General features: G+C 44.4%; 1 protein-coding gene across 2 annotated transcripts in view; it reads right to left on the bottom strand.

Moving 5' to 3' along the window:
• Positions 1-27,986, bottom strand: part of LOC146620121 (neurexin-1a-like) — a 281,418-nt gene that overhangs the window by 74,053 nt on the left and 179,379 nt on the right. For both annotated transcript variants that reach the window (XM_085368774.1, XM_085368773.1), the window contains one exon: positions 16,168-16,349. In XM_085368774.1, coding sequence (XP_085224900.1) covers positions 16,168-16,349 — 182 coding nt within the window. The remainder of the gene's footprint in view (positions 1-16,167; positions 16,350-27,986) is intronic.

The following is a 27,986-nucleotide window of genomic DNA, read 5'->3' as shown; positions in this document are numbered from 1 at the left end:
GTGACAAACTCAGTCGGCTTGACTGGATGACAGTAACTATCAAAAGGATTCCACAAATAGGGAAAATCAAGACCAGAATAAAATATAAAAAGGGGAGATAATAGAAAAAAAATGAGCTTGTCATGTCTGAGAAATTGGGGAATTTCAGAATGAACACAAATTGAAAGAATGAAAGTGTATGCTAAGAAAGACAATTTCACAACTCACTGAAGATTGAGCCACCACCTCAGCGTAGTTGGTTGTAACACGCTGCGCACGATGAATGGTAAATTCCTTGCATTTACCTCGGTGAAGTAAAGCATCATATGGTTTGCTTTGCAGGAACGCAGTATAGCAGCGAGTCAGCCAGCTGATGCTTTTATAATCCTTTCATGTGAAATGTCGGTTTTGACCGAAAAATGAATCAATTTTACTGAAAAAAAAACCCTTCTAGTTACTTCAATGCCTTCAAAAGGGGCGTGTCTGCGAGCACTTCCTGTGCATCTTGCAGAGAACAGTACTAAAGTGAAGGTTTCTAGCGTTACATATGTGCACGTATACACAGACAGCATAAGCACCTTCAAAAGATCAGCTTTGTTAGCGCTCGCATTAACACATACGATTATCCTGGGCACAGGGAGAAATAGGTGTTGTGCTTGTTTTTACTGATTGTATTACCAAAATCATTTTTCTCCTTTTGTTGGATGCCACCCATTAACATGCTTTAGCTGTGACAGTGAATATTTTGATTTGATATTCCGCACCTTCTCTGGCTCGCAGTGGACTGAGAAAAGATGGTGGGGTGCGAAAAGTGACGAATGGGACAGGTTTAGATAAGAGAAGCCAAGAGGTACCATTTTTTTCTGCGTGTGATTGGTGCTGGTGTCACTGCTGGGCCCAACGTCAGGCAGAATTTTTATAAAAACACCCACATTTTTTTCGGCCAAGCCGGAGAGTCAAGAAATTACATAACCAGATGTGGGTGTTTCCGAGCAATAAATAAACAGTATAACAACAACTACGGTAGGATACATGGGGTGTTTTTGTGAGTGCGTGCGTGTGTGTCTGTTAGCCACAAGTGTCAAACACCTCGCCCATTGCAGCATCCAGTAACACAATACAGCAGGTCAAAAATGCGCTTGTTTTATTCTTTGTACTCGGAAGGAAGCGGTGCTTCTTTGTCCTGCAGCACCACTGGGTCTGTATTCCTCTCTATTTACTCCCAGTCAGTATTTTAAGGGTAGCAGAACAGATATTTTCTGTGCCGTGAAACTGCCTGCAATATTTCAGCATTTGGTGAAGTTTCCAGTGTCGGTAAGAGCTTTTTTTACCATAGCGGCCACACAATAAGCAGCACTATTCTGAACCCAGCAACAGGACCTGATACAGCGAAGGCAAATAATATCACATTTCTATTTACAGCACATTTTGCAATTTCAAGCGCTGCTTGCTTTTTCAACAATTATCACTAACTCTCGCCGTAAGTGGTACCACCTGGCTTAGAAAAACAGGGTGTGTTATTTTCTATAAGCACTGCATCAGTCAGAAAATATTCACAGCATGACTGCGGCATCACAGCTGAGTCTGAGGGGAAAACTTGGAGGAAAAAAATGATGAAAGTGCACGCCAGACTTTTAATTCTCAAATCCAGCTTCAGGTATGAGTTACTGCCTGTCTGATTCAAGGCAGGAATATGGAGAAGTATATTGAAAGGTCCCTCTACCTGACAAACTGGGGAGCAGCTATGAGTGACTGTCGGCTTTTCAGTTTGTCTATGACAGCGTCTGTCTTCATTCAGTGCTCTTAAATTGGCTTTGGAACCGATTGGAAATGGTTCTTTTATTATATACTTCCCATAACTCCCCCTCTCATCAAAGCTTGACCATCTTTTATCTGGAAGATGACGTTTCCATTAGGGTCTGCCAACCTCTGACTGCTGCTCTGTGAGTTGTGGTGCCGAGGAAGAGTATTGTTAACCAACACAACAACAGGATCTCACTGGCTGGGGAGCTCACAACCCTCGGTCGTGGCAAGGCAGTTCATCAGATGACTGCTCACCCAGAACACACACACACACACACACACACACAGGAGCAGACACACATGGCTTGTCTCTATTGCCTTCTCCCATTTCTTTCTCCCTTTTCTCTCGCATTCTTAGACACACAAACACAAAAATTCACAGATCTGACAAAGTCAGACAATAGAGCAGCAGAAAAAAAGACAGAACTTGGCCAAAGGGAATGTGTCTGTCAGCTCTTCCTCACCAGTTCCAGTGTTTCATCAAAGGTATGAGGTTCAGCTGCCAATATGGCAACACTTTCAGTCCCCAAACACAGAACTGGGGTTCTCTCAAATACTGGAGCTTGATGACTCCCTCCTCCCTCTGTTGCTGTCTTCATTAACCGCATTTCGAGATACAGCTTACATTAACAATTTAAGGTTCAAGGAAGCGGAATCGTTATACAGCCCTAGGATGTATAGTAAGTATACTGCATACTATTTTTAAAGCTTCCTGCTGACCAGGCCTGGTAACACTGCTGGCGCTCATAAGGACGTGGCCATGCCCGGTGTGTGTGCATGTCGGAAGAGACATACGCTCTGGTCCCACTCTGGGAGTTATAATTAGATCTACATTATCAGACTGTCTGTTCACACTGGCCCTTTCAGCTACTGTTTGGATGCATCATGAATCATTAGTCTAAGTGGTCACGCAAGATCTCAGTTTGATCTGTGTTTTGTGAAACATTTCATTCATCTGTAAAAGTTAAACACAATTTTTATCTCTCCCATTACTTATCTTACATTGCTCCTCATTTCTGTTGTGTTCATGTCCTTCATTTTTCTTCCTCCTGCTTTTCCGCACATCTCTTTTCTTTCACGGCCTGGCAGCGGGAAAGCCTATTCTCCAGCATGATTTCATCAGGCTCAGCTCCTTGACCTTTGTGCCATGCTGTAAATGGCAGCTTTCTTTATGAGGCCTGTGATGACTTTATTGAACAATTCACACACAAGGGCACGCGTGAACACAAACACCCACACACACCCACTTGTTCACAATATACATGCGTGCACGCTGCCATGGGATCTGTCCTTCACAGCCAGCTATAACTCTGACTTTTAGGTGCGTGCTGAAAATTCCAGGCCTTCAGAGCTGCTGAGCAGTTTTAGAGCAGGTGATCAGCATTCCTGCAAAAAATAAATCCAGGTTTCATGGGGACTGAAACGCAACCAAAGTTTATTCATATCATATTTATAAACCAAGCTGATAAACTTTCAGATCTGAGTCAGGACCTTGGAGTCAGTGGGCTGCTATTAATTGTGTGCAAATACATAATTAATATCTCCAAAAGTTGATTCTGTTCATCTGGACGCAGCGTTTTGTGGGAGAACAATTAATAGTTTTTTAAAGACCATAGCCCTTAGGTAAAGGCTCATGGAAACCAGCTGACTGTGATGAGCACACTGGAGCAGCAGGAGCAAATATTTTCAATTTCCAGCAAGCGGGAAATAGTACATTTGAATTTCACAACAATTTAGAGAGTGGTGAGAGAATCCATGAAATTTCAGTGAGAGCAATTATATTTGACAAGTAAACAAAATTAAATTGCAGCGATTCAAACAGCATGTTGCAAAATGCGTCAGTGAATGAAAAGCCCCGTGTGCGCACTGAAATTAGTTGTGCTGCTACCAAGTTTTAGAAATTTGGGACAAGAGTGTTCGACACCCAAGTCTGGGCAGTTAAACAGACTTTCTAAAAACTGGCCAGGCTTTACTGAAGGTCTTTTCTGTCAATGTAGTCGTTGTCTTTGTGAAAGTTAAACAAGTACCCATTATCATGGCGGTCACAAAGGACACTGGACACTGAAGTGTAGTGAAGTCCTTTCACACTGTAACCGTTCCAACAATGTGTCACAACAACCGCGCCGACGTAGCTCTCGCCATATGCTACGAGTACTGATCCGGGCCGTTCCTGACTCAGCTTTACCCCGTAGTCGTGGTTCATAACAGAAGAAGTGATCAGAGAAGAGTGGTGGGTACTGCTGCCATCATGATTAATACTGTGCATTAGAATTAACTGGACTTCTGTATCTGTATAAAACTGAAAAACTCTAGCTGAGCTGAGGCAGGGAGACATGAGTAAGCTGGTATAAGATGCTGCTCCTGAACTGTTTTGCTCACTCATGCTGTTAACTGCTCCATCATCTACTTAAGTAAAGACCTATGAAAAAAAATGAAGTCATGTCTGTGCAGCAGTAACATGCCTCATCTCCCATTGTTGGTGTGTGCGCACGTTTAGATCTCGCATGAATCCCTGGCTATGATGATGATACAGTGACACATTTCACATAACTACCGAGAGCGAGGAGGACACACACTCCTACATGCGTGCACATACGTGTAAGAGTGTCAGTTACAACAACAGTCGCTGAGTTTATGAGCGACCTGCATCTGACAACTTGTCAGTAGATGTTGCAAAGCACAAAGCGTAGTCTAGGATGAGAGCTCGTGGCTTGTGTATGTGCACTCGAGTCCTTTTTCAGACTTAATCCTTCCACCTCCCTTGTTTCATCTTATCCCCTTCATCCCCCCTGCGCCAACATCAGGCTTTTCCTGACACAGTCCTTATTCTTTATCTTTTCAGTTTTTTATCCTTTCTTTTTGCTCCACTTATCTTCCGTCTTTCCTTCCTTCATTGTCTTTGGCTTTTTATCAGTCATCTTGCAGGGAAAAGGTAATAAAAGACCAACACATCGAAGGAACATTGCTCCGCTTTTGATATTTTGTTCTCTCACACCCTCCTTTTTGTCTTTTATTTTTGTTTGCTGCAGCAGACCTTATCGGGAAGATGGCTGCGAGATAAGGCCTCTGTGGTTCTTTGTGGTGAAATAATACGACAGGCCGATAAGGCCGGATGTGTGACTAGGTTCGCCACTGCCTTCTCCTCTTCCCAGGGTGTGCTAGGAAATCCCCAGTGGGGCTAAGAGATATCAAACCTTTTATAAAATGTCAACCCTACACTTCGGACACAAGCAGTGACATGTTTTCCAAGGCAACTGCGCAGCTTAAATTTTTGATAATAACAGAGACAGCAAGCAGCCACATTCTTTAAAAATGCATCGTTGTGCGCCTTTTTAATGTGAGCTGTGGTTGTTAATGACATGTAAAATGTGTGTGTGGCTGCTGCCAGACTAACAAGGCTAAACATTACAGATGTAATGGATGAAAGCAAACTATAAAAAAAGGTCTTGGCCTGTGCTTCGTGTGGACACAAACAAACTTTTCATTGCCATCTGTTTAATAGTGATGGAGTCACAAGTTCCTGGCTCATGCCATTACTTTGTCTCTAATCTGCAGCACCTATTACGATTTCATGAAGTGGTAATGATTATACAATTACTTCCAGCTTGGAAATACCATAATAATGGCTGCAATGACCAAGGTTTGCGAGTTTATTGAGTGGATGTTTATGGATTTAAAAACAAACACACACAGACTGGCTGACTGGCTGGCCATTGATTTGTGCTGCTACGGACTAAAGAAGCGTGGTGGGCAACACTGGCACTCAATAGCAGTTACATTTTCATATAAATAACAACAGCATTCTGGCCTTTAATTGCCACAGAAATGACTACATGGGTTAAAGAGTGGGCATAGATGGATATGGCATTGATTTGGGTGACTTTTTTTTTACGCTTTGTACTCTGAGGCATCACTTGGGTGACATCTCCAGCTCACTTTTTCTCCTCAACTGGCCTCGTGATAAACATGTTATGTTTGTATTCTAAAGAGGGCTGACAGCGCCTGCTTTTTGTTTTTTTCTCCCAGATCCAAACCTCTAACAACTCTGAATAGGATAACAAAGGAAAATGACTGGATAGATGGATCTCATACCACAATTAGAAAATCAATTACAAAACACATAATTCATAGTAACTCTCAGCTATAGTGTATACACTTTAAATGCTTTAGCTTTATACCTGATCAGATGTTGTAATGCTTCTGTGCTGAAGCCACATTAAAGCTTTGACTTCAAGTGTTAAGCGCAGTCTGGATCCAGCAGAGACATAGAATTCCCACAACAATTTTCTACATCTTTTATAACCCCTCCTTGTCAGACACAGGGCTATTTCACAAAATGCGCAAGTGAAATAAAGAGTTAAGGAGAGGGAGACACTTCAAGCATAACTGATTTATTAGGCCAAGTGAAGGGAGGAGAAGGAGAGAAGAAAATGATTTAGGCCTCACATACACTTTTAATTACTGTTGTCAAGGTGTTTGCTTCGCCCTTCTGGGAAAAAGCAAACCAAATCATCACTCATACCAACTACTTAGAAGACCCGCAAAACAGGCCATAAAGTTTAGCACCTCTTCGATAGTGCAACATTTACTGCAACATAAACAAATCCCAGCCTTCTCTCTGCGCAGTGTCTGTCTTTTCTCCCGAGGTAAGGCACGCTGCATGGCTGATAAACTGGGCAGAATGAGGCCACAAATCCAGGGGTGCCCTGCTCAACCTCGTGCGCTTACCTGAGGGATGGAAGAGGACAAAGGAACAACATGTGCCTGTCTGTTTGATCTCCCTGTATGAGGTGCGCTGCACATGTAGGCTGCTGACACGTCATGGATTGTTTGCTCTCGCACCAGCAGCCCTCACTGCACAGCAGCTCTTATTATAGCGGGGAGGCAGCCGAGAATGATATTCATTCACACGCGCGCGCATACAGACACGCGCACACATACAAATTTTCCTTTGATGAGGCTGTGGTATAAACTATCTATGACCAGAGGCTCACTTAGAATTCCTGTCTGCAACATTACACTCTTATAGCTGGAAGACAATAGAAGGCAGTGGCCAGACAGTCTGCCCCAAAAGCAATACCAATGAAGAAAATACACATCCGTCTTGCAATATTTAACTTGAATGTCAAGTGCTCCTCGGCATATACACCTGAAATTACAATAGCTGTGTTTCCAGGTTAGTCTTTAGTAATATTGACCGGCAGCAATAGAGGATATAGGAAGGGCCACTAAATCCATTATTCATAAATGAAAACAGGGGACAAGAGGAAGATGAGTGTTTCTGCTGACTATGTGGTTGCTCCCTCAGAAGTCTGAGACATTTTAAGAGCGGATACGGTTCCCCCACCACACTAACCCCAGTCAAGTTTGGTTTCATTTATGCTGATTTCCATATGTCCAAAAGATCTGTTTCAATCTATAGCTTCCTGCTGCTCAGTCACTCTAAATGTTTTATGAGCCTGTGCGGCTTGCTGGTGAAAGCAAACTGTAACAAAGGAGGATAATTTTCGTGTTCCTGGCACATACAAGATATTCAAACAAAATTATATATATATGAAATGGAAAGGGAATACAATAATTCAAGGCTACAGTTATCTGAGCTAAACCACTAATAGCACACGCCGCTCTGCCTACAGTGCCATGCTGCAAAATGTTTCCACAGCAGCACATAATTAAAAACAGCATGCTTATATGTGTATTATATTTATGTGTGTGAAAGCACAACAGGCTGGCGAGAAGAACAGTGCCGCAGTGAAAAAAAAAAGGTAATTAAGTTGACCGGAACAAGGCGAGCTATCTGTTAAATATTCCATGCAGCCCCACACAAAGCACCATGGAAGCCATCAACAACAGGGCACCGACAACAATTACAGAATAATTAGCAGAGAAGATTTGTCTTTGCCAGGGATATGTGTAAGTAATTGTATAAGTAATTTTAGACTTGGCCCGGTCCAAATTGCCTTACTTGTGCTTCAACCTCGGTTAACATAAGTGGACTTAAAGGGCGTGCAGCGCAAGTGTGGCAACATCTCTAAAAGCGCATACAAACATGCTTGCATATGCTTCTAGAAATACATTTCCCTTGACTTTATAACAATGAAATCATACAGCCACTACTAAGTGTAATGACAACAGAAAACAGCTATTCTCACTCCATGTTCAGTCATTCCTCAGAGAGTTTTACACTGCTTGTCAAAAAGGGGGGGAAAAACTAGAAGACACTAATGCAGTGCTACAGTTATTTAGATTTATTCACACTATCCCTATTTATGCTTCATCATCTGTTACTGTTCAGATTATATTCGATGATTTACTTGTTGTAACGAGGCAATCAACATTCAAAGAATAACAATGTACTTCCTATAAAAATAAGCTCTACATGTGATAGTTTGGGGACGCTGAGCTACAGCTCACTGTAATGGAGCAAGAAAGAGAAGGCTATTTTTATCTCACCCCGAGGCTCGGGGCAGCTGTGTCAGAAGTCAACAACTATGGTGACTCCATGCTGTGGCACTCCAAAAAAAGAAACAAAACACACACACAAAACCTCATGCTTTAGCATACTGAGGTCTGCCTTTTAGTTTCTTTTTAAATTCTTTTTAAACTAAGCAAGAATCTTAAAATCTGAGCAACGTTTGAGGCTAAGCAGCCTGAGCGCTCTGCACAAATGTGCTCAGCGAGAACTTTGGAGAATAGCTGAGCCAATCAAAAAATGTTTCACACAGATAAAAACAAACACAATGTTGACACTTCTAACCTTGTAACTCCCCAAAAAGCGAACATGCCTAACAGTGTAACATTGACGATGAAATCAAATTTACCCCATGTTAGCCATGGCAATATTGTTCTGTATGAGGCAAGCCTAGAACATATTGATGTACAGCTTTGAGGATGACAAGCTGTGCTCGCTGTGATTTGTTACACTAATAAAAGTGAAGACACATTATTGTCCTGCCCTCTCAAATACACATACACACAGATCTTCCCCTCGCTCGCTCTCTGTCTCTCTCACACACACACACACACACACACACACACACACACACACACACACACACACATTCATTCCTCTTCATGGACCACTTGGCTTTGTAGTGGCAAAGAGCTTGAACAAATTGAGAAATGATTGGAATTGAAAGATGAGTAATGGCAATTCTAGCGCTGTCTCTTCTCAATATGGAGATGATGAGATTTGATTCTTTGAGGTCAGGTACATCATCCGAGCAGAGTGGATGTCCCGTCTATGACTAAAAGAGATAGGGGGCCATTCGCTCTCGCCTACATCCTTTTGCTACAATCGGTCACAGCCAACATAAAATCAATGCCATATTTACCAGCGTATTACCATACTAATAACACTGCTCATCGCCACTTTAACAATTAAGGCTCAAAATCTGCATGCTAAATATATGCAGCGCCTGGGTTATTAGGCATTGCACTTTCTTACTGCCGTCTCCTCCCCATTCATGTTGGGGAGAGTGAATCAGCAGTAAATGATTCATTTCATTCCTTTCAGTGCTATCTCCTCATTACGGTCAGCAGTTAATTCACTATTACAGTGCCATTAGCCTAGCTTCGCCACAGACTGCGCTGCAACCTGCCAAACATACTGACAAGCAAATGGCAGTTCTGGTTTCACTGACACTTGGTCACACAAAGGGAAAGCAAGGAGAGGAGTTAGGCTGTGAGGGCTGATTCTGTGATTCTTGCTAGTCAGGCTTTTATTACAAGATCCCTTAAATAGGAGTAGTGGGAATGAAGGGAAACCTCCACAACATAAAATGGAATGTATCTTGAAACAAAAAGGTGGTCAAGCAGGCTGAAAAGAAAACTTTGGCCTTTTGCCATCTGTCGCATTGCGCTGATGATCCTCAAATTACACGCTCTGTTGGTTTTTGCTGATTCTGATTAATGTGGAGCAGGTTGGCAGCTAAGGCTGTCTTAAGATGTTGTCCCAGGGAGGCGGGGTAACTGTAGAATTAAGAGTGACTCGTGTCAGCACAAACCGTGGGAAGCAAAATCGCTTGTGATGAATGTGTTTTCTCCTACCCTCTGCTTGTTGGAGCATGACATTTAAATGATGAATAATGTCATGGGAAACGCATCTGTATTTGGATGACGTTTTTTGTAATTTTACAGATTTTATTCGGGGAAAATGCAGTTCCTTCAGTAACCACTTGAGGCATCATTCGAAAATAAGTCGATTATGACGTTATATGTGACATGGGAGTAAAATCTGGACCTCAAAGGCTCATTCATTCTGCTTTTACTTTAAAAGGGAGGAAAAAAGGAAAACCATCAAAAATGGTCTCCATAGCTTGTTTTTCTTTTTTCCAAACTTTCTTAAGGCTTAAAGTTTGCGGTGTTGACTGGCAGCTGCATGCAGACACAGGTGTGTGTAGCAGGCAGCTGTCTGCCAGACTTCACCTCCTCCAATTTGAGGAGGACCTGTCAACCGCATCTGTGATGTTGACGCCTTGAGGAGCATTTCAAAAGAAATTATTTTTAAAAATAAAAAATGTAAAATAGTACATCACATCCAATAACTCTGTGCTCCAGTGAGCGAAAATCTACTGTTGTGTGATTCACAGCCGAGGATGCATCTTGTTTCCTAGTGTTAGTGAATAAGAAGCACCGAGGCTTCGAATTGGAGAGCAACGGGGGGAATCTTAGTGGCAACATCTATTATGTCTTGATTTCATGTAAAGTTACAAAGAATCATGTTTGCATTTGTGCATTTTAAATAACAGAAATGGTATACTGCAGTTTTACATTTGAAATCATGTAATCTATTTAACTTTAAATCAGCTTAAAATGAACATTTTCACCACGGAGCTAAGTCCAGCAGACTATATTGGAATAGTTGCCATGGCAACAACAGTTAAAGTAAAGGCTGTTCAAACACTAAAAGCATCCAACATATGAAAATGATTTTAAAACCTTTAGCTGGACATGGAATCGCACACGCCTGCACACAAGTTGACACGAGCGTGTTCATTTCTTCTCCATTTCCAGTTGGTCCAACTATCAGTTGCTCAGTTGCTAATTATTGATATGCACTGACTGGGGAAGCAATGCAGGAAGGCTGTATACACAGAAATCCTGGGGGTATTGCATGCGGCTGTGGTCTATGTCTGCGCATAGCGAGGTAATTACTGGGTGTGAGACCTTAACACAACTGTGGATGAGAATAAGATCCCTTCCCTGGACATGTGTTTTAATAGGAGCATGGGGAATAGCGTGACACAGGCTCTCTCCTAAGACCTGCAGCACCTCTCCCAGGTAACAATCTCATAGCACCGAATGTGAAAGTGCAGTGTTCATCTAATGAAGCACACGATTGTGAATAATCAGAACTTTATAAGTAATGTGAACTCCAAAAGAACATATCAAAGTTGACGTTTTCCCACTCGAAGCTGAGATGCTCAGACAGTGTGCAAGGTAGTCTCTCTTCTCAAGCCATTTTACATGATTAATAGGGTAGAGAGCAGGAGTTGAAACTGCAATTAAAGGTGTCTTCCATCAGAGGAAGAACCCCCTTTCTGGTAGTCAGCTAAAGGAGGACCGAAGGGAGCAATGCTCCACTAGAGAAGTCATTATTTCTCCACCATCCTCTCTGCTCCGTGGAATATATTAACTTCACAGTGTTGCCGTCTTAGCCAGCGTGCCTTCATTGCCTGTTTTTTTTTTTTTAAAGCGATGCATGCAATTAGAAGTAGGAAAAGAAGAAAGCACTTGGAATAGTCCCCAATCCCTACACTGAGATTGAGTGCCAGCACAAAACAAGCTGAGTGGGCCCCTCGGGGCCCTGCCTGAGACTGAGGAGAGCCTCTGATAGTCGGTGTCACCGCTGCTCATTGACAACAACAAAAAAAAAAAACGCTACTGCAAAGCTTCAGAGTAAATGGTTTCCTAAAAATGTACAGATGGATTTCCAATAACAGACACCAACACCCCTTGTTTGTGCAGAAAAATAAATGACACTTCCTTGACAGCGTAAAAGTAAAATGCGCACCCGCTTTAGTATTCTGTGCTGAAATTTCACAGCCATTGCACAGTAAACTGTTTAACAGAGAAAAGTATTCCATACCCATATCTTATAAACTTTGTTCCAATTCCTCTTCTGTGTGGATTACACCGTTGAATAGACCCACCAAGGATCATTACATCCGTAACTCCCTGTTTTGCATAATGTCATTGTGTGGATTTGACTTTCAGCTACAGCGCAATTAATTATATACATGGCTTCTTTTCCAAGCCACACTATCATGTACAGAGAAGACTTACATCCATGTGGGATACTTGTTCTTGTAGTCTCATGAATACACTTCACCTTAGAAAACGTGAAAGGGATTGTGGAGTATCATCGTAATTGGTGAGACGGCAAGAACATTATTATGAATCTAGTCCCTCGTGCGCTGCAGTAATAAGCCCGAGGAAAGTGATTGTCGTACATTTGATGGTTCGCTGACTTCACAGTCATTGTCTTTATCTGCATTGGAAAAGGCGAGGCGGGGGAAGGATCACACCTCCTTTGAGGTGCATTTAAATCATAGTCTCCACATTTTACTCAGAAAATTCCCTCTTGCGAGCGTGAGCTGAGATGGCGTCCTTCAAGCCCCGCTGGGTTTCCTGTCATCATGAAATGGGAGCAGGAGATTAGGAAGGGTGGGGGATGTAGAGGATGGAGCAGGAGGGGGGTAAATACTGAAATCTGGTCTAATCCCATCTCATACAGCTGAAGATACACTCCTCCGAAGACATTTCTGCTCAGAGCTGAGGTAACTGAAAGGAGCGAGAGGGATACTGTTGGGAATGGCCAATATATTGCAATATTGTTTCATTTTACAGCCTGATCCACTAAGGGTGCAGTTCAACTAGTTAAGGGTTTTGTAGGTGACACGCTGAGTGCTGCTATTCTTGTGAAGAAAAGCATCAAAGTGGCAATTTTGCACAGTTCATTGTGTTTAACGGAGCACTGTAAAACACGTCCTTTCCTCTGTAATTAATAAGGAGATGACAGAAGCGTCTAGATGGTTTGTTTCATAAGATGTATCTTTTTTCAATATGTCGTGATTTAATTTTCTGCTATTCTTTCATTTGGCTGCGTTTCAGAACTAAGGAAATAGACCTATATCACAATGCTATTCAACAAGTCTTTCAGAGGCAGATTTATTGGCTAATTTTAAGTTTAAACTGACATGTTAAAACATGTAGTTTTTTTTTTTATTCGTAATCAACATTTGACAAAACCCTATGGTCACGTTGCAGTTTAAATTATAAAAACCTGTAAACGCTACAAGTTATTTACTGCTTTTATGCCTCCTTCCTCTCTTTAAAGCTATTTTTCTCTCACGCTCATCTTCTAATGAAATGTGCAGAAATAAACAAATGAGCTTTCAGAGTGACTGCTGATGCGAGAGGAGAGGGGATTCTCACAAGCCACTGCCCCTGCTGTATGAACATGCGTTATAAACAATTTCTCCCTGTAAAATGTCATTGGATTGGTACACTCTTCCACGAGGAGGATGTGCATGCATCTTTTTGTAAGCTGCATGATCTTCCTGTCTTGTTATACAATGTGAGACTCCCCTCTGTCACATCGCTTGTCGGTGAGGCTCAAGCCTATAACCTCTAGCATTCATCACTCGTTCACAGCGAATCTGAAACCTGGCATACACGCTGACGCTGTCGTCTTGTGTTTCCACAAGATGTGACCTTTGTCTTTCGGCAGAAAATGCACCTTTGTGCATTTCCTCCAGTGCCAGGAAGAGGAATGTTGTAATGCACAGCTTGGCACATACGTGTATTAAGGGCTTATAACATGCTGGAGATTTCTAGTGAGTGCAAAGTGTTATATTATTTTAACCTGTAGCCTAAAGGTCCCAAGTTACGGTGGCTCTGAGAGGTCAAACAGTAACGTGTCACAAGTCACAAGCTAACATACACTTTGTATGAATTATACAGTAATATATGATCATATGTAGTCTAAGGCGCTTGGAAAGAAAAGCATCTGGACGTCTTTAGGTTACTTGAAGACGTTTCACCTCTCATCCGAGAAGCTTCTTTAGTTCTAAGAGAAAATGGGGGAGAGTCCCAGATTTTAGGCCCTGTGGGAGTGTCCCCAAGAGGGTTGTGGACCCCCTATTGATCCTCTACCTAATCACACAAGCCAAGGGTTGAAAACAGGTGTGGGTCACAATCAGCCAAGGTTTCAGGTGAACCCATTGTGAAGCCTAGCCCCACCTTATCATGTGATTTACTGAGATCAAATGGCCCAGAATGTGAGTGGCCGTCAAGGCGTCTGGGAAGGGATGTTAAAAATGGATTATAGATGGCAGACAGTTGGTGTCGTAAGCCCCGCCCTCTGTTCAAAGATGGTCGTTCACAGTTTCGCAGCTCCTTACACTACGATAACCTGGATGACTGAGAACCTTCACACACATGGATTGTATGATTAAAACCCACACCACCACACATCTTTTTTTCCCCTCACAACACGGATGAATCCTCCGTTTCTTTTTGTTCGTTTTTCAGCACGATCCTTCACATGTTTTAGTTTCTGTCACTTTCACAGCTGTTTCTTCACACTATTTTCTTTCCAAAAACACTTTCCTTGTGTTTTTTTCCCACTTCCTTTGTGGTTTACACATATTCTGTTGTGTTTTGTATGCTTTTGCAGCATTTTTCTATTTGGTGGTGTGTTCTTGGTGTGTTCCACCGTACTAAATAGCAGTACCACTCATTGTATTTAAACTGTAAAACATTTTGACAGAAAAAACACAAATAAGTTAGCAAAAATGATGTGCAAGTTAGTGGGTAGATTTCTATGTCTTAGGGGTCCAAAGATATTTTCATCGTTTAAATTATAGTGGAGATTTCTCCTGTTTTACCCAGTCTGATACAGTATGTCTCTGCTGCATGAGAAAAGGTGCTCAGAAAGCAGCAGAAGACGTGAGGACTGTGGGAGAGCATTTGCACATCCAAGTGAGCACATCTATGCCTTAACCATATTTTAATATATGTCCTTCTGAACATCTTGTTTCTGTCCCTATATGGCATTTAATGATGAACGGTCTGCATTAAACACCTTACATCATTTTAAACTGGACAGCTTCTTCTGGACTAGGGGCTAAAAACCATTTGTCCCCAAAGCTTGGGGAGAAAAATGTAACAACAAACAAAACAAAAACCAGACAAAACAGAAAATAACCCATGTCCAAGCACAGCAACTACGGGGGGGCCTCTCTAAAAAACAACATCATTGCTTCACTATGTCCTCGGGATAGGCCTGCTTATGTCACAGTTTGCTTACTGTAAGTGTGAATCTCAGTGTGTGGGCAGCTGGGGTTGAGACAAACTTCAAGACCAATTTCATGGTTTTTTTGGGTTGTTGGTGTGTAGCTTTCACATGTGTGTACGTGTGAGCAATGTTCCTGTATGCTCCTTGCCAGCATCAGCATTACTGTCAGTAAGTGGGTGCTTGTGATAGGAAGGTCATGTGCTAGCCAGCAGAATTATGTCCAGGTCAGCTATGCACTGTATAGAACTGACCCTTAATTTGCCTCTGTTTCTGCAGCTGTCACACTCAGAGGCGAGGTGAGCAAACGTGGGCTCCTTTTTATCACACACATTAACCTACTGTTAGCTGTACACAACTACACACTTCTTTATAGGTTCTTAACTTCAACACAATTAATCCCCAATCCCCATTTAGGCCCCAGGAAACAGTTACAAGATTGCAGTCAAAAGCCCGTCATCGTGTTCATGTAGGATCCCACTTCAGTAAGAAGCCAATTAAAAAAAAGTAGGTTTTAGTAAGCTAGGTTTCGCCCTGTGACAGCTGGGATACTTCCAGCTGAAGAAAACATGGATCGATAGATGGATTGATGTCTTAGTGATCATCCTTTTTTTTTTTTTTTCATTCACTTCCGCTTATCCTTTTCAGGGTCGCGGGGGGTGCTGGAGCCTATCCCAGCTGTCATAGGGCGAGAGGCGGGGTACACCCTGGACAGGTCGCCAGTCTGTCGCAAGGCTAACACACAGGGACAAACAACCATTCGCACTCACATTCATTTGCACATTCACACCTAGTGACAATTTGGGTTATCCACTTAACCTATCCCCACAAGTTGCATGTCTTTGGACGGTGGGAGGAAGCCGGAGTACCGGGAGGGAACCCACGCAGACACGGGGAGAACATGCAAACTCCACACAGAAAGACCCCGGCCTGATGTTGGAATTGAACTCAGGACCTTCTTGCTGTGCGGCAACAGTGCTAACCACCGTGCCACCGTGCTGACGTCTTAGTGATCATTAATGTGAAAATGCTGTAAATGTGTACTTTTGCTCTGAAAACAAAGAAATAACATATTGTTGACTTACAATGTGGAGCTTCAAGAAGTCTCCAAGACCAGAGGAGCTATCCACCCTCACCAGGACAGCATCCTTCAGATGTGTGCTGAAGCCAATGGCTAGTCGGTCTGCCCTCGTGCTAGGACGGTCATTTGGTGGCCACGTGTATGTGATCAGTCCACCGTCTCGTCCAAATATGTATGTTGTTCCCGCTGAAAGAGATAAGACCAGAATTAAAGATGTTAATAGTGTGTTTCTTCTTTCATCCGTCTATCAGGCGTGACTCACTGACTGTCAACACGCAAACATTATTAACACAGTAAAGCCGGCATCAATGCCGTGTGTACAGAGCACCGTCAGTCTGGAGTGTTTTATTGTGCAGAGCGATGATTCTGCAAAGCAATGAGCAACATATCACTCTTGAACGGCTCTCAGCCCCGTCTGAAGTACACTCGTGTCAATTCATGAGTAGGAGAACGTTCAGCAAAAACGAGGGAGGCAGGTACTGGTTCTGATTTCCTCACAATCCTGCACAGTCACTCAGTTTTACCGCTACTGCCCGTTTCACCTCTAGAGGGAAGAGATACGAGTGAATGCAAGAGAATGTGCGGCCGTGTCCCCAGTTCACAGGTAGCCAGCATGCCAAATGGGCACCTCCCCATCTCTCATGCTTCATTAGCAGCCTCAAAGGCAGATGGAGATAGCAGCATTATTGACTGGCTGGTCCAATTATGCCCTTCTTGTGACCTCCAAACCAGCCATTTCCTGTTGTGCTGCATTACCTTGTTGTCTTTAGCGGCTGCATAAAAGGGTTCAAACATGACCTAGTAGATGGAAGAGTGCTTCTAATTACTTAGCTATTCAGTGAGAAAGTGCTGTGCAGCGTTAAGCCGGTGACCTAGTCAAACTGATGCTTCGAAATGAGTCAATCTCAGCTAATTCTGTGGGATTCTGTTTACGTTTACTGTCATCCTCATGTTTTGAGAGTAAGACAGTGTTATAATCCATTTTTTTCCCCTTTTTTTCCAGGACGCAAACACAGTAAGGTTGTGAACAAACTTGGTTACGTGTGCACAATTGTGAACAAATAGGGCATGTGATTGGGAAATCAACGGCAGCGAGAAAGCCCGCAAATAAATGCAGCTGTCAGATTAGCATAAAAACTGCTATCTTAGTGAAAAATTAGACGAGGAGCTCTGTTAGTGTGCGAAGCATTTACATGTGGAAGTGTGAAAGAGAAGGAGAAGCCGGGAGAGAGTGCGAGCGAGGCAGAGTATGTTAATATTCATAGGGGCAGGGAGTTAAACAGCCTTAGCCTGAACAATAGATAATAAATCATTCTGACTGTAATTCCGATATTTTCTTGTAAACCAGTTCACGAGGTTATAAAACCATCGATACATTTTGCATTTTCTTTATAGATCCTGTTGTTTACTTTCTCCTAGCTCTGCTTCATAGTGCAGCGATTAAAGCGCATCAGTCTGCTCTCAAGTCCCGTTTTCCAATTTCATCCCCTCGTTTGAGTCAATACACACTGTCAACCATTAGCTAAAAAGAATTGCATCATTAATTAACAATAATGTGATTAACCAACGAGGTTGGGACATCGAGATCTATGGCGGGATTTATTGTTTTCATAAAGCATAACTCGCATTTGTAAAACTTAATGATATAACACTGTAAGCATTTTTTGTTCTCCTAATGGAAAAAGCGTTATGAAGCTTGATGACTTCTACAAAGGGAAAGACATTATGTGTGATGTATTTGCGAGGTGAGCTGCATTTCTTTTTCATGAAGTCTGGCGGCTACCACTGAAAAAGCTCTTCTTGTTTCACTAATGCATATCTGATGTTGGCCCAGTCACAGAGTAATCTTCGATTCCGTGTATCTCGCGCTGGACTGTTGTCACCGTCTCCGTTTCCCCCAAGCCACCTAACACTCGCTGAACGTTCCAGCTTATTATAATTAAGTGCTTTTAAACCATGTCAGTGCTGGAACTCATCGGGCCCTTAAGCATCTAATTCCCCCTCAGTCTATTCATATGATCTGACACCCACTTTCTCCCACTAAGAGCTTATTTACCGGTACTGTTAAAAAAAAAAGAGGGGGGAAAAGAAGTGCTTTTAAGCTAACAAACACTCAAATCATGGTACCAAAGGTCGACAAAACTAACAGCTGAGTGGTTCCGAAACCAACATGCAGATAATAAGGTTGCCAATATGTGGTGAAGCAGTGTTAAATCCTTACAAGCATGTAAAACTACTGGGAAGTCCTTGGGGGACTGTTGAGGATTAAGATACACGAAGAAACATGGCTAATGCACACCTACACAGTTGTGCAATGGCATGAAATCAGCAGACACGTGCCTCTGTAACTCCAGTGCTGGGGAGTAATTATGCACTGGCTCCATATTTGTTATTTGTGTTCTCTCCTAGGACACCGGAGCTGATATGGATCTGTTGTAGTCATTAGATACAGTGGTGTCCTGGATATTCTTCCCGTTTGTTGTCTCTTTAATTTGACAAGAGTTTCAGTTTATTCCCTATTCACCCACTGTTTAATGAAAAAAGAAATAAATAAAAAATGAAAGTACAAGGTACAGGTGCAACGGAGGTGAAGCTATGCACAATACAAGATCTGTGAAACTGAATGTAATCAAGATTTTCTTGTTTTACCTATCCCCAGAAGCATTAATGCATGCTTTCTGACATTTGTAGTCCTTTCCCCAGAGGGGTCACGCTGCAGAAACGCAGAGATGGTGTTTCTGGAGGTCTTACTCAAGGCTGCTACGGATCCTCGACCAGACCTCCAGGATGAACTCCTCAACCGCAATCTTCCACTGTTAAAGGATAATGAATTAATCTGTCCTCGTGTTGGACTACATTGAGAGCTGGCTGCTCTCTACTGTGTCAGTTAACATCAAAGAAGATAAACATTGGCAGATCAAACACTCTGCTTTCATTAAAAATGTAGCACCATCCCAGGAGTTCTCCTGCATTTGGCCTAAGAGGTGTGTGGGATAGTAGACTGTAGAATAGCAAACATGGCCTGTGTGTGTGTGTGTGTGTGTGTGTGTTAAGGCCCTCTTGGCTGCGGCTTCGCAATGTCTTCATCTATTTACACTGTAAAGAGGTAGCAGCATATAGCAAACTGTCCTATAGGCTCTGTATGTTCAGAAAGTGATGCAGTGTCATAAGAAGAGACAGGTGTGAGCAAACCAAAGCATCCTGGCTGTGTGCCTTAGTGTAGCAGATGTGGGAGGAGTGGATACGCAAAGCAGGCAGTGTGTTTGACTACACTGTTAGGCTAAGGTCAGGCCAGCAGACTGTCTTTCCTCTAACCTCCAACACTGCCATCACAAGGCGCCTCATATTACCGCCTCTGCCGAGAAACGAGGGAGGAATCCAATCATAATTACATAGTTGTGATGGAAATACGAAAAAGGAGAGATGACATTATAGATCTGCTTTCTGTCAGGACCAAACACTAGCGCTTCTCTCTGTTTGCTGCGATGGATTCCCGTAATGACTGGCGTGCAAAAATAGATTACCTCAGATTTGGAATATAGTGTAGCTGTTTGAAATTCTGATTTTTGATATTTTTTTGTGCATCCCTTGCATGGAATCCCAAAGGAAGAAAGTTTTTTTTTGTTTTGTTTTTGTTTAACATCTGTTCCATCATTTATTCATAAAAATAGATATCTATTTTTTGGGTGTGCTCATCCTCCTGGGAGGAGTGCTATTAAAAGAAGCTTAATGATGTGTATTGGTTTACCATTTCAGTTTTCACAGAAATCACTACCACGATTTATAAGGACACTTTTAGCCAATCCGACACTATCGGGATCTGGTAAAGGCCCTATCTCTGATCAATGCTCCTGAAGATTTAGTGCCGTGCAGGAAAACTGTGAGACAACAAGCCCCCTTCTGATCTCCTTTTCTCTCACTCTATTTTACCTTTTAGGACAATTAAATGGTCTAGTAGTTGAGGAGATGAAGTGGTAAATAGACTGTGAGGTTATGAACAGAACCTTTCAAAAGCATAGCTAATTAAATATCTTTTCAGCTGCATGTTCTAACTTGGCAATAATTACAAAGCTGCGAATTGCAAAGACAGTCGAGTAGGGGCACCATTCACACGGACTCAGTGTATAATTAAATGGCACATCACACTCCATGATCCAAAATAATGATGCCAATACCTCGTATCTATCAGTCAATCGATTCTTGTTTTATCCACGGTATTATTTTATTTATAGCAGCAGACAAAATGTATCAAATATTATTAAAGAGCTCTTGTGATGTGAACAGAAGAAGTGATTTAAATGTCAACGGATTATGTGTCTGAACTACAATTATATTTTTTTTCCTATTTGCCCGACTTGTTTACTTCAGCTGGACAAAGATATACTGGTCACAGCATTAGTATTAAGGACCTTTAACATTTATTCTTTGGCTTCATGTGGGTGCTATTATGAAGGCTCTGTAAGGCAATCTTTTCATTTCTACAGTCACTTCCTGTTATTTAAGTGAATGCGGATCAGCTTTTGTGTAATGAAAGAAGAGTACCATTCTTTTGGAACGTTTTACAGTAACAAAATTCTGTTACAAGTGTATTTATTGATGGAACTGTTGCTTTACACTTATTATTTTTATATATATTATTTATTATTACTGTTAGTAATCTGTAACATTTTTTAGTTGTCTGATTTTGGTGACAGCAACACTGTTTTCTTATGTATATAAATATATATCCTGCTGACATTTTAATTTAATGACATGTAAATTTTCCATGTAATTTTGTTATGTAGCCAGATGGGCTACTCGCCTTCCGTTGTTTTTCTTCTCTCATTCTCTCTCTCTCTCGCTCGCTCTACCACCCTCGCTCTCTTTCCACTGCACTCGCTCCTTGTATCAGGTGATCGGGTTAATTGGGAACCCACCTGCACATTGATTGCAGGGTGGCGCTAGCCTGTATAAAGCTAAGCCGATGTCTTGTTGGATTAATTCCTCCCGAGCTTCTGGTACGATACAGCAGTAAATGCTGGCGTACTGCGACGGACTGATCAGCAAGAGCCGATTATACGACAGCTACAGGTATGCTCTCGCTTAACCTTGGATTCCCTCCGAATACTGGAATTGGTGTTAATATCCTTTTCCGGCCTGTTGTAGCGCAGCAGTCTGTTTAATTCTGCCATTGCGGAGAGAGGTGTTCGTGGTATCTCCACCAATGAGAGTATAGTGCCTCCGGTCCTGGGGTAAGCTGTTAGAACTACTTTTATTAGCATTCATAGCTATAAGAGTTTAAGGTTACACTTATCTGTTTCAGGGTTCACTGCTGTACTCACCTCTCCATGGTAAATTGTCCAACCTAAATTGGAAGAGTGGACTGCCTTCTCAGCTGCTGTTGTGAACTCCTCCTTGGTGGAGTCTGCTGTCTTGTCTCGTTTTGTCTTATCTTGTTTTTATTAAGTAGGCTTACCCTTTTTTTGGGTTCGCCTGGTGTTCTATTTTACCCTGGACTGTTGCTCGTACCCACACTTCTGTGATCGGGCTGAAGTGATTCTCTGCCCGAGTGTCGTGCTGGGACTCTAAATCGCCTGGGTGGCCGGTCTCAGCCGGTGGGGAGCCAGACCGGCCTACGCCTGAGAATAATTATTACCAGCACGAGTGGTAGTTTGACCCGTGGGGAATAAGCCTTTCCCGTGTGTGTGTGTGTGTGTGATTTCTTTTATTAAAGTTATTAAAGTGTGTTTTAGTCTTTTTATGATTTGTAGCGAGCCTGACGCTCAGTGTCCTTTTATTCTTTTAACATACTTTTCTGTGTTTTATTTCAGTGAAGGAGGACGAGCCAGTGGCCCTGGGACCTCAGGTGGTGGGTCGTTTTCACACTTTCTTTTGTACAGCACTGGGTGGTCTGCAGTGATTCTTTTGGTGTGATTTTCTTTTGGTTCCACGGCTGCTGGTAAGTCCAAGTTCCACGATTGTTTATTTTTACTGTAGGACACTGTCAATAATGACGCCACATCTTGACTTTTAATATTTTATTTATAAAATATTATTTATAATATTTTATTTATTTCTATAAATAAAACTGTTTTAATATTGGAAGCCAACCTGCCTCAGTGTGCATCCTTGAATCTGTGCGGTCTTCTTTTATTCCTTTTATTTATTTTTCTTAAATATATTTCCTGGGGGTGTAATTCCCCTAGGTGGCGTTGTCAAGTTTATTTATTTTGTTCATAACCCCGCCGACCACTTGGTCACATACTTGGCGTTGTCGACAGGATGCACGTTTGAGGTAGATGTTTGGTTTTGTAAATTGTTTTATTTTTTTGCAACGAGTCTAGTTCACCTGTTTGAAGGCTCTATTTGTTTTAGAGTGTGATTATAGACAAGACAGCAGTATCCAGGTAGAAGGAAGAGTAATAGGATTTTAGCACCTTGCTGATTTAATTCTCTTTTTTTTGGGTCAAAATTTATTATGGAGGAAGAATTGCAGCAACTTAGAGACTTGGTAGCGCAGTTAAGGGCAGATAATGAGCAATTGCGCCGGGATGGGGGCGCTGTGCTCGAGTCTGGTGGCGGGGCCGCGTCGTCCTCTTTCGTACCAGCTGGTTGCATACCAAATGTTGGTAGCCAGGCCGCCGTTACAGAGCGTCTGGTGGTGGTGCCTAGGGACCGTAAATGTCCCATGTTCAATGGTAGAACAGGCATCAATATAGCTGAATGGGTCGAAGAGGTTCAAGCATGCATGCGTGCCCGGCACCTGTCTGTTGCTGATCAAGCTTTCTTTATTTTTGACCATTTAGAGGGAGAAGCAAGGGAGGAGATCAAATTTCGCCCTAATTTAGAGCGAGGGGATCCTGCTCGGGTGTTGACCATTTTAAAGGAACTGTATGGCAATGCGCAGTCCTATGTCACTCTGCAGCAGGCTTTCTTTTCGAGGAGACAACGGGAGGAAGAGACTTTGCAGGAGTTTTCCTTAGCGCTAATGGCTCTGATGGAGCAAGTAAAACAAAGTGCACCTGATGGTATGCGTAACGCAGAGGTGCTGCTCCGAGACCAATTTGTAGAACATGTTGTTGATAGTGGTCTCCGCAGAGAGCTTAAACAATACGTTCGCCGTGTGCCCACTGCCACCTTGTTAGAGGTGCGCGGGGAAGCAATTAGATGGGAAAGAGAAGGGTTTTCAGGCGGTGTTCGCGACCGTGGCTATTCTCAACCATCGGCATATGGTTTTCAGTGTGGAGTGCACACTAGCCCTAGGTTCGCTCCTGTTGGTACACCCGAGTCCGAGTGGCGTGAGCTAAAGGAACTCCTAAAGCGCCAACAAGAGCAGTTAAATCGGCTCACTGAGACAGTGGCTTCTTTACAGAACCCCCGAAGAAGTGTTCGGCCTTCACGGGCTGGCTCGGTGATTTGTCGCCGGTGTCAGCAGCCAGGACACTTTGCTAGGGAGTGCACTGGGGAGCGGGCTTCACGCCGCCCTAGAGCAGGTTCTGATTCAGGCCCTCCTTATGCCGCAGTTGGCAATCATCTTCCCGCTACCCAGTCGGAAAACTAACGCCATCTGTGCTGCAGAGTCACAGTTCAGGTGGGGAGTTCACTGGCTCACAGAAAGATAGGATTGGCAGGCTAATTTCATCGTGTCCAAAGATGGATGTGCTTATTAGTGGGGTAACTGTCCCTTGTTTGGTGGATACTGGGTCCATGGTTTCCACCATCACAGAAAGTTTCTTTTTGGCACATTTTGCCCCTTGGGGACAAGAACGCCTTCAGTCATGTCATTGGCTACAGCTTCGGGCTGCCAATGGGCTTGCCATCCCTTACATTGGCTATTTGGAGCTCAGTGTACTCCTGTGTGGCAAGGAAATGCCCTCTTGTGGAATCCTTATAGTGAAGGACCCTCCTGGGGCTACGCCCTCTGTCCCTGGCATCTTAGGAATGAACGTAATCCGCCGCTGTTATCAAGAACTGTTTGGGGCTTTCAGTGGCTCCTTGTTTAATTCTCCTTCTGTGTCACAGGCACCGAGACCAGTTTTGGAGGCCTTACATCAGTGTCACCAGTCTGCAGCCCAAGCCCCAGAGGACCCTGTCGGTACCGTTAAGGTACAGGGCCCGCGGGCCGTGCGGATACCTGGTGGTGTTATGCAGCTGGTGGCCACTACTTGTTCTCAGCAGTTGTCAGGTCAGGCTGTGCTTTTTGAACCTTCTGAGTCCGGGTTGCCAGTTGGGTTGCTGGCCTCTCCATGTTTGGTTCAGGTGGATAAGGGCGTTGCCTACATCCCAGTCACCAATGTAGGGACAGCGGAAGCTGTTCTCCACCCGCGGACCCGTTTGGGAGTGATAAGCAAAGCTACTGTTGTTAGCCTCCCTGCCGGTGTTAGCGAGGAACACTCTTTTCCCGTTACCGTTTCCTCCCATACAACCAGCAGCCCTGCTCAAGAGATGGTGGATACGATTGACCTGTCTGCTCTCGCTGAGTCAGAGCAACACGAGGTACGGTTACTTTTGCGGAAGTACCGCTCTGTTTTCTCCACTTATGAGGGAGACTTGGGCTGCACAAACCTCATTTCGCACGACATACCGCTACTCGATGACGCACCTGTCCGGCAGAGGTACAGGCGAATTCCTCCTTCTGATTATGAGGCTGTCAGGGCTCATATCAACCAGCTACTGGAGGCCCAGGTAATTAGGGAAAGTAGCAGCCCTTATGCCTCTCCCATCGTGTTGGTCCGCAAGAAGGATGGAAGCCTCCGGCTGTGCGTTGACTATCGTTTGCTGAATAGCAAAACAAGGAAGGACGCCTTCCCCTTACCTCGCATCGAGGAAAGTCTGGATGCCCTAGCTGGCGCACGCTGGTTTTCTACCATCGACCTGGCCAGCGGGTACAACCAGGTGCCAGTTTCTGAGCAGGATAAGCCCAAGACCGCTTTTTGCATGCCGTTTGGCCTGTTCGAGTGGAATCGTATGCCATTCGGGCTGTGCAATGCTCCTGGTACCTTTCAGCACCTAATGCAGAGGATGTTCGGGGATCAGCAGTGCCAGTCATTACTGCTGTACCTAGACGACATCATTGTGTTCTCCTCGTCTGTCTCTCAGCACCTGCAACGGCTAGAGATGGTGATGGCAAGGCTGCAGCAACAGGGGCTCAAGGCTAAGTTAGAAAAGTGTGCCTTTTTCCAGCAGAAGGTTAACTACTTGGGCCATGTAATCTCCTGTGAGGGTGTCTCGACCGATCCAGCCAAGGTTGACGCAGTAGCCAAATGGCAGTGTCCTCGTTCCGTGTCAGAGTTGCGATCCTTTTTGGGTTTCGCCAGCTATTACCGGCGCTTTGTGGAGGGGTTTGCCGCATTGGCGGCTCCCCTGCATCAAGTGGTGGCTAAATCGGCTGGCACAAAGACAAAGAAGGGCTCGGGACAGAGTTTGAGTGCTATTTGGACCCCTCAGTGTGAGGAGAGCTTTGAGGCCCTGAAAGCAAAGCTTGTGTCTGCACCTGTGCTAGCATATGCTGACTTTACGCGCCCATTTATCTTGGAGATTGACGCCAGCCACAGTGGTTTAGGTGCAGTTCTCTCCCAAGATGTAGAAGGTGTCGTTAGGCCAGTGGCTTATGCTAGTCGAGGTCTTCGGCCACATGAGCGCAATATGGACAATTACAGCTCCATGAAGCTGGAGTTTCTTGCACTCAAGTGGGCCATGGCCGAGAAGTTCCGGGAGTACCTGCTGGGGCAGAAGTGTGTGGTTTACACCGATAACAATCCACTCAGTTACCTCTCTTCAGCTAAGCTGGGTGCCACCGAGCAGAGGTGGGCCTCCCAGCTGGCGGCATTCGATTTTGAGATCAAGTATCGCTCAGGCCGCAGTAATAGGAATGCTGATGCTCTCTCTCGACAGTATGAGACGAGCTCCAGCTTGGCCGAGGGTGTGTTGCCTGGGACTTGTGTCCCGACTTCACTTCGGCAGGCTCAGTGTCCAGCCGTTTTGCCCTCCGTTACTCAGTTGGAGATTGGGGCCTTTCCATCTCACTCCCTGGAGGATATTCGTGCTTTGCAGGAGGCTGACCCCCTCCTCAAGGATTTCTTGGTACACTGGAGGAGGCACACCCTGCCCTCTTCGGAGGAAAGGAATCAGCTCCCCAAACCAGTCATGGTTCTGCTGCGTCAGTGGGATCGTCTGGTGGAGAAGGATGGCATCCTTTATCGCCGTATTTTGCGTCCAGGTGGAGGTGAGGAAGCCCTCCAACTTGTTCTCCCAGAGGCTCTGAAGCCTGAGACCTTGAGGCAGCTGCACCAGGACCATGGGCACCAAGGTATTGAGCGCACCACTGAACTGGTCAGGCAGCGTTGCTATTGGCCCGGGATGTCCTCTGACATCAAGCAATGGGTTCAGCGTTGTGAACGCTGTCAGGTCGCAAAGGACTCAGGGTTGGGGCCTCATAGTTATATGGGTCACCTGTTGGCGTCTAGGCCAAATGAAATCCTGGCCATAGACTTCACGGTGTTGGAACCTTCCCGTAGTGGAGTTGAAAACGTCTTGGTTATGACTGACGTTTTTAGCAAATACACTGTTGCAGTCCCTACCCGGGACCAGCGGGCCTCTACTGTGGCCCAGGCCCTGTTAACAGAGTGGTTTTTTAAGTTTGGCGTTCCAAGCCGCCTCCACTCTGACCAGGGTAGAAATTTTGAGAGTTTGGTGATGCAACAGTTATGCGAATTGTATCGGGTAGCCAAGTCCCATACAACCCCTTACCACCCAGCGGGTAATGGGCAGTGCGAACGGTTTAACCGAACCCTCCATAACCTCCTCCGGACTCTGCCATCATCTCAGAAACGCGACTGGGCTGCATGCTTACCGCATGTGCTCTTTTGCTATAATAGCACGCCACATCAGGGCACCGGAGAGTCACCGTTTCTCTTGATGTTTGGCAGGGATCCTAGGCTGCCTATTGATTTCCTTCTAGGCCGCGTTCAGGACCCAGTGCCTGGAGAGGTACAGGACTGGGTGGCCGAGCACCAAGCCAGGTTAATGGTGGCTTTTGAGGGAGCTCGGGCACGGTTGTCGCTGGCCGCTGACCGCCGTAAGGAACGGCATGACCAGAGAGTCCACCCTGTTCCTTTAAAGGTCGGTCAGCTGGTGTATCTTCGAGATCATAGCACCCGGGGCCGGCACAAGATCCAGGACCTTTGGAGCTCTGTGGTCTATCAGGTGTTGAGGGCACCCCAAGAGAACGGGGCTGTTTATACCATTGCCCCCGTGGGAGACTTGGAGAAGGTTCGACATGTCCATCGTGACATGTTAAAGGCACAGGTCAGCCTAGGGCCACCTACACCTGGTCCACCGGTTCCACCCCCACCTGTACCCGCTGACTCAGAGCAGACCTCTCTGAGTGACGACGAGTTGTGGCTCCTTGTCCCTGAGGTACCCTCACACCCTGTCGCACCTGTGGTGTCACTTCCCGATGCCTCTAGAGTTCCATCGGTGGAGCTCAGGTCTACTCCCAGTGTGATTGTAGCACCCTCGACCTCTGCTCCCCCAGGTTCTTCCTCAGGCTCTGTTGAACAGTCTGAGGTGAGTGGGCCACATTTGCGGAGAACAGCACGTTCAACAGCTGGTCATCACTCAAATGTTTATCACTTGCCACGTCCTGTTGAATCTGCGTCAGTTGCTAATGCTCAGCTTGCCATATTCAGGCCATGGTGTTAGGTTCCTTGAGTTATTGTCGGGGCGCCAATACAAAAAAAGGGGGGTAGATGTAGCCAGATGGGCTACTCGCCTTCCGTTGTTTTTCTTCTCTCATTCTCTCTCTCTCTCGCTCGCTCTACCACCCTCGCTCTCTTTCCACTG

The sequence above is a fragment of the Diplotaxodon limnothrissa genome, linkage group LG13, assembly GCF_057381915.1.
Source record: "Diplotaxodon limnothrissa isolate DT_005_m linkage group LG13, D_limnothrissa_male_GT1.1, whole genome shotgun sequence".
NCBI classification, from domain to species: Eukaryota; Metazoa; Chordata; class Actinopteri; order Cichliformes; family Cichlidae; genus Diplotaxodon; species Diplotaxodon limnothrissa.
The sequence above is the reverse complement of the archived record's forward strand: the minus strand, read 5'-3'. Positions and strand labels throughout refer to the sequence as shown.